General features: G+C 38.7%; 1 protein-coding gene across 20 annotated transcripts in view; it reads left to right on the forward strand.

Moving 5' to 3' along the window:
- The first annotated feature begins 719 nt into the window (after positions 1 to 719).
- The window catches only part of LOC115223449 (protein couch potato), a 364,376-nt gene continuing 356,782 nt past the window's right edge, over positions 720 to 8,313 (forward strand). For 6 of the 20 annotated variants that reach the window (XM_036512442.1, XM_036512447.1, XM_029794006.2 and 3 more), the window contains exon 1: positions 2,721 to 2,936. In XM_036512442.1, the coding sequence (XP_036368335.1) occupies positions 2,829 to 2,936 (108 nt within the window). In that variant the 5' untranslated portion in view covers positions 2,721 to 2,828. The other 14 variants (XM_029794008.2, XM_029794012.2, XM_036512455.1 and 11 more) reach the window with 7 other exon arrangements.

An 8,313-nucleotide genomic window follows, 5' to 3' on the forward strand; every position in this document is an offset into this window, starting at 1 on the left:
TACCTTCATAACTATCTGTTTTATCAATCAATCAATCCTGTTTGTCTCTCCCCACTCATTCTCTCTCTCTTCTTCTCTCTCTCTCCCTCTCCCCCACTCACTCTCTCTCTCTCTCTCCCACCCTCCCTCCCTCTCTTCAATATCGTAAACGAATTTCTCTCGCCGTCTTTCAAACGTTCGTTCACTCTTTATTCCGCCACTATTTTATCACGTCACCCCCTCTAATGCCTCCCATTCTCTCTATTGTAACACTTTTCCTCCCCCTCTCTCTTATTCGCTCACTCTTTCTCGCATCCCTCTCTATAAGCCTTCGTCTGCTCCTCCCCTCTCGCCAGCCTTCTTTCCTCACTGTCTGACTGCTGACTATTTCTCTCTCTCTCTCTGCCTTTCCCCCTCTCCTTTTCACATATGGTTTCTCACAGCCTCAATCACTCCCTCGCTCTCTTTCTCTCATTCACTCTCACTTCCTCTCTTGTCAACAGAAACGTGTGTGTGTGTGTAACTCTCACAGTATGTGTGTCTGTGTGCCACAGTGTGTGCGTTCAAACAAGCGTATTAAAACGTGTGTGGGTGTGTGTGTGTTTGCGTACGTGCCAGTGTGTGTATACGTATCACGTATACGTACGAGTGTGTGACTGTAACACTCGCTCTCTATTCGTCTATATAAATACACTCTTCCATGTGTGCGTGTGCGCAGCGTAGTCGTATGTGTGTGTGTGTGTGTGTGCGTGCGTGCGTGTAGTCGGTGCGCGTATCTGAGAGAAGCGAATTGACTGCGTGTAAAGCGCACAGAATCTGTTGGACCCCGCACACACACACAAACGCATACAGATCATTAACGCACACATCTACCGCCACACAGGCACACATACACGTTCATACACTTCCACACACAAAGCGAACATGTTTTATTAAACTTCTAGCTAGCAAGACTGCCTGGAAGTATTTCACTCGGATTCTTGTGTATATATGTGTTTTGTGCTGTGTGGGGTCTATATAATACTGACACACACTCACAAATATATGTATATATATAATATATAATATATATATTGTGTGTATATATATTATATATATATTTATATATATACATACATATATATATATGTGTATATATGTATACTTGTTGGAAGCAGGTATTTAACGCAAAACAGCACCAGGAGTGGATAAAAAAAAAAGCTACGCGGAATACATTACGATCAAACTTGCCCCTATCATTATTATCCGGCACTTTAAACTTACCAATTATTTGAAACCTATCTACCAAGTAACCCATCTCTCTGTCAGTCTATCTATCTTTTTATATGTATATGTATATATCATATATATAAAAGCATTGTTATTATTATACACGAAATTATATATATACATGTGCTATATATTATATAATACATATATTGAATCTACTTGTCTATATACATATATATATAGACACATAGATCGATTGATCGATACAGAAAGAATATAGATATATAGATGCAGTAATATCTGTATACAGAGCTAACGCGCACACACAGACACACTCACATATATACATACATATACATATATAATACTATATATATATATATATATATATATATATATATATATACGCTACCGATTCCTTCTCAATGAAATCTGTAAAAGTGTTATAATTTTCGAAAAACCAGGATCGTATATTATTCTCTCCATGCGCCTCTGACACATCAACGATATCTCTGAGCAACGGATATATATATATGTAAATATTCTATATATAATATACAAAATATCATAAACTTATATATGTATATATATATATAAATTCTTATATACATACACATATATAAACGGTCATACAGATCGTGTAACCACATCGATACCATAACAAAAACAGAATCACACGCACACACACACACACCTACACACACAAACATGTAAGTGTGTGTGTATATATGTATATGTGTATATGCCTATGTAAACATATATATGTACACACACACACACACACACACACACACGCACGCATAAACAGTTCGTTAACCAATAATATTAATATTTCCTTTAAAGAACACAAACAACAGTATTCATACATATACACACATCATCTAGGTATATACAGCTACCACGATCATCATCGCCAACATTACATGTGAATGTAAAAAGTATATAACAAGTATATACACTATTTATATTATACACACACACACGCATACACACATACATACATACGCGCCAATATTTATAAACATATACATACACAGACACAGATAAATAAATATATATATATTTATACATATATATATATTACGGGAAATACAACAACTACAGCAGCGAAAGAAAAGGAAAAGAAAAATATAAGCAAAGCACAGCAAAGGAAAGGATATACACACGCACGTATATATATATATAATATACGCGTGAGTTATATATATAACTTAAATATATAACACATATACATATATATATATATACCTATATATATACATATCTATATATCTATATATATACATATATATATATATCTAAATATATATATATCTATATATATATAATACGAAACAAAGCGTTGCCTGAGCTATTGTAGATCGACTAGCTGTTGCAGCGGTTGTTGTTGCTGTTGTTGTTGTTGGTGGTGGTGTTCCCGCCGCCGCCACCTCAGCCGTAGTAGTTGTTATCCTTATCCTTATTATTATCCTTATTATTATTATTATTATTACCATTGTTGTTGTTGTTGTTGTTATCAACATCATCATCATCATCGTTATTACTATTACTATTATTCTCACCGCTGCTGTTGCTGTTGCTGTAGTTGTTGTTGTTGTTGTTATAGTTGTTGTTCCCATCAACGGCATCATTGTTTCGGCATGAGATCAAACGAAATGACGGCCCATACTAGTCCCTCGCTCAACACGGAGACTTCGATATCGCTAAGTCAGAGTATGGACTCGGTTAATACAACACCCGAGGAAGAGGTAAGTAAACTATGGCAGCCACCACTGCCCACCTTTTCCATTCCACATTTACCTCTCTTTCTCTTGTCTTACCTTTACAGCTTCTTCGTTTGGCCACCTTTTTTCTTCCCTCTCTTTCTATCATCGTTGTCAGTATTATTCATATTATTCAATATACTTATATGCCTCTCTCTGTGTGTGCGCATGTATGAATCATACATATATATATATGCTTGTGAATGTATGTATGAATATATATATATATATATACACACACATACGTACATACATACACATATATGTGTGTGTGTGTGTATGTTTATACACACACACATATATGCATATATATACATATATATTCATATACACATTCATATATATATACATACACACACACACATTCATATATGTGTGTGTGCGTGTGTGTGTGTAGATATGTATAAGTGTGTGTGTGTACGCAAATGTGTGGACGTGTTTGTGTGTATGGCTTATATGGAATTATAACACACTTTACACATTTCCGATACAGGTGTGCATTGGAACACTTCGTGTGAGCGCGGGTGTATATACATTCATATATATATATAAACACGCATACGTATATATTCATACACACATACAAAGAGAGAGAAGGAAGGAAAAAAAGCGTTATATATATATATATACATATATATATATGTATATATATACTTTCTCTCTCTCACACACATTCACACTGTTGCCCTTGTGTTCATACAAAAGATTATTTCGATTATGATTTGAACTCGTAATTCTTCCTGAACGAAGTAAATGTTATTGTTATTCGTGTTGCTGTTAATGTCGAGCCCCCAGCCCACCTCTCCTCCTCCACCCCCGGCTGAGGTCGATAGCAAAATATTGTAAGATACCAGTTATATGTATCGGGTTTCAGTTTGATCGATCGTTTCCCCTCCATTTGTAAATAAATCTACCAGTGAATGAGATTGTTGTTGTTGTTGCGAGAGATCAGCTGGGGGTGGGCGAGGGTGGATGATGTCGGGTGGACGGTGGGGAGGGGCAAACTGGACGGTTGATCGTCGGACCAACTCGCCCTTTACCGTCCATCTACACTGGCCAGGGATGGTGGGGGAGGGTGACTGGTTTTGGTCTTCATCTTTTCTTTCCCGCTTCGGGTGGTTTGTAAAGACGGAGAGCGTAAGGGGTGACGAAATGATGACCATTTTTAAGCACGGGTATAAAAGGGTTATCTAATCGAAGCTGTATCCTCGTGAGGCACACCGGAGGCACAGCGGAGGCACATCTACACGTCCACATTCATTCAATTGTATGGACATAAACGCTTTATTTTCAATGAAGCAAACACAGTAATATTTGAAATTTCTGCTGAATTCTCCAATTTTTTTTTCCGTTTCTTTTTTTCTTTTTGTTTTGATTGTGAAAGACGGGTGTATATTTTCGAGACTGTTCTCTTTCCCAAAACACGTGTGTGGCCTTTTGCCTTGCACCACCCACCACCACCGCCACTCAGGTCATTTCAACTCCAGAGTTCGAATTTCCACCGAGGTCAACACTTTGGCCTTTCATCTTTTCCAGACTGACGAGGTCGAGTAACTGAAGTACCAGTTATATCTTGGGGTTGATTAAACCCACTATGACCTTACCTTTAATTACAATGTCTGCCTAACTTAGAAATCAAAGTAAATTGCGATAATTAAAAAAGCGGTTAACAAAGTCACTACCTTTTCGTTTTGTACCTTTGAGTTCGAAACCCACAAAAGCAGATTTCGACTTTCATCTTTTGGGGGGTTGGTGAAACAAAGTAGTACCAGTCAAGTACGGGGGTCGACTACATCGACCCCCAAAATCTTAGGCTTCGTGCCTAAGCTAGAAATTATTCTTCTTCCTTATTATTATTATTATTGTTATTATTATTATACTGAAACACTGGGGGCGATGTAATCGACTAGACCCCTTCCACAAAACTTCAGACCTTGTGCTTATAGTAGAAAGGATTGCTGTTGACGATGATGATGATGATGATGATGTAGTTAAAGAATGCGGGCGAGTCTAAACCCGAGTCGTGTGGAACCGTCCTCGCCACCACTGTCGCCATCAGCACCATTTTGGAACCGACGCAGGGGCCTCTGGGTGACACATCTGCAAGAAATAGCAGCCAGTTCTTCATTGTATCACTGCCTCAAAAACCAAGGAGAAAGACTTTGATAATATGGACCTGGGATCTCACTGCATCGGTGTATCCGACCAGGACTGGCCAGGAACCGAAGCAGGAATAACAACATCGGAATATCCCTGGTTTTCTTTTCCTCGCCAAAAGCGCCGGACCGTTTCCCCTTTTGTTATTTTGTCTTTTGTTGTTTCGTCTTTAAGGCTAAACTAACCAGTCATCACCGGTTATACATTGTGGAACGGACAAGTGTGTGCCACTGTGAGCAGCCGGCATCATTGCTGTTGTTGTTTTCTGTTCGGCCTGGTTGTCCGTTCCAGCATCTCTGCGGCCAACTTTTAATTATCCCAGCGTTCGATCTCTCCACTTAGATTTTTGCCGACCAAGCTAAATAAACCCTTGAGCAATTTGACAATACATTAATGCCACCACTGGCCATTACTACTCAACGCTGTTCCCTAATAATAATAATAATAATAATAATAATAATAATGATAATAATGATAATGTGGTTTCTCTAGATGTTTTATACCTTAGATACGAAACCTGTTTGGTGTTATATGTATACACATACACACACACACACATGCACATATATATATATATATATATATATATATATATATATATGGCTTATGTATGTATGCACGTCTATACACGCTCGTGCATAGTGTGAAATGTGTAAACACAAGAAAGTAGAGGCTAGGAAAATCAACGGACGGATGATGGAAATGCACTTTATAGACACGGACAGGTGCGTGCAGCCGCGCACGAAGAGAACGGGAAAGAAAAACAGAAAGAAAAGAACATCGAACGAAATAAATCACAAAAATCATTTATTTACTTATTTTTGTTGTAAGCCTTTTTATCTCGATTCCAGGTTCGAAACCCGGTCAAACCATCTTTCATTTTATCCGCTGTTATTATTTCTGTCTTTGATGATGAGTCCACAGGATTGGTTATTGTTAGAGGATTTGTGGGGCCCTGAGAAGGATCCCTTTCCTGACCCCTGCACATCGCTGATGATTCACAGAGGGAGGGAGAGAGGGAGAGAGAGAGAGACGGAGACGAAGCGAGAAGGGATAAATAGACTAAGTCCTGTAGAGTTGCAGTATTTTATTTATTGATTTCACACACACATATATATATAGATATATATATATATATATATATAGAGAGAGAGAGAGAGAGAGAGAGATGAGAGAAGTGGGGCGGAAAAGGCGGGGGTGGGGGTGAAGTTCAAAGTTAATCTCCTTGGTCGGAATCGAGCTCAGAATGCGAAGAGTGGAAACGTGTAGAGCCAATGATATTCTAACTCATCTTATACCAGTGATTAGCGGCAGTTCTTTCACCTGCAGAAGATCGATTCCAAGGAGTCGTCTTGTCTCACAATGGTTAGTTTCAAACTAAAAGGTGTCGAGATCAAATCTTGCAGGATTCTATTTGCTTTATATTTCATCGTTACTCGGAGATCGATAAACTAAAGTATCAATCATGCACGGAGGATCGATCCAATTGATTGATTACCTCATTTGCTCACCCTCCAATATCTGGCTTTATGACTAACTTTAAAATAATTATGAGTTTTTTGGGGTTTTTTTTTTATTATGCTTCCTCTTGATGTTGCTGCTGCTGCTGCTGCTGGTGGTAGTCATTCTTTCAACCTAATTATCGCTACTACTATCGATTATCGGCAACGCAACCTCCCCCTCCTCCTCCCCAATCACCACCAACGATGCGAGTTCGATTGCACGCGCACACACACACACAGCCGCAGCAAACACACAAACACACACACGTACACACAACATACATATACATACGCAAAATGCAAACACACTCAGAGATCATCGAACACACATACAGGCGCAATGCACAAACAACACACACATCCACAATATACACCCAACACACACACATACATTCACAGTGCACACACTCACTCCCCCCCCCTCTCCCCCTCTCTCTCTCTCTCTCTTTCTGAAAGACAGTTTTTCAAACTAAAATCAATAAATGAATTAATATTTTCAGGAATGGAATGAACGCCATAGATCAGAATTTAGAGAGAGAGAGGGAGGAAGAAAGAGAGAGAGAGAGAGAGAGTGTGTGTGTGTGTGTGTGTGTGTGTGTGTGTGTGTACACGCGCTCGCGCGCATAAGTGTGTTTGTCAGAAATTACCAAAAACATTATCCGAAATTTTGTGCGTAGTTCTAGGTTCAAATCCTTGTAGAGCTAGGGATGTGGCCCCTAGATCAAATTGACTCGCGAATCGATATACGAGGGAGGGGAACGGGTGTAGTTGGTTGGGGTACCAGTTTTATGCTTCCAGTAAAATCAGGAGATATTTGGCTGGAAAAATTGACAAAAATTGACAGAAAAATGTAGTATTGTAACCTATTTTATAGAGATGCGTTTCGCTGTGCTCTGGTGGGTGTGGGTGTCGTGGCTGTTGCATATATATACACCTACAAACGTCCCCACACACACGCACACACTTCAATCGATCTCTCTCTCTCTAATATATATATATATATATATAATATATATATATATATCTATATATATATATGATAGATCGGTAGCCACTACACGCATTTTTTTTCTCTCCTTGTTTTTTTTTTTTGGTTTTTAGTGTCCCTTTCTGTACAAGAGCGTAGGCTCCAAACGTAAAAGACCTTTTCAATTTCCTGAGCGTTATACTAATACATCTGTTTGTTTTATACACCACCTGTCTTCGTTTTTTGTTTTTTTTTCGTGAACTCTCCCCCTATATATATATGTATGATGTAGAAAATGCATGTTCATCCGCGTTCCTTTTAATAGCACGAACACATAATACACGTATGCATATACAGTGTGTGTGTGTGTGTGTGTGTGTGTATGATTAGGAGTAACGAGAGAGAGGAAGATGAATGTATGAAAAAACAAGACGAAAATGAATGGATGAAAGGAGAAAAAATATCTAATCTCGCCATGGAGTATCATCGCATTTGCTGATGTGTTTGTGTGTGTGGGTGTGTGTGTAGGGACAGACGGATTAATGACTGTTTCGAGTGCGCGTGTGTTGTCGCACGCGTTGTGTGTGCCTGTGTTTACGTTATGCAGGGACGGAGTTATGTATGGTCCATGTAAAAGTATCTCTACGGATGGATAGATAAGAGGGATAGACAGATAGATAGACAGACAGACAGATAGTTACATACATACATACATACATACATACATACATACATA

The sequence above is a fragment of the Octopus sinensis genome, linkage group LG23, assembly GCF_006345805.1.
Source record: "Octopus sinensis linkage group LG23, ASM634580v1, whole genome shotgun sequence".
Lineage (NCBI taxonomy): Eukaryota > Metazoa > Mollusca > Cephalopoda > Octopoda > Octopodidae > Octopus > Octopus sinensis.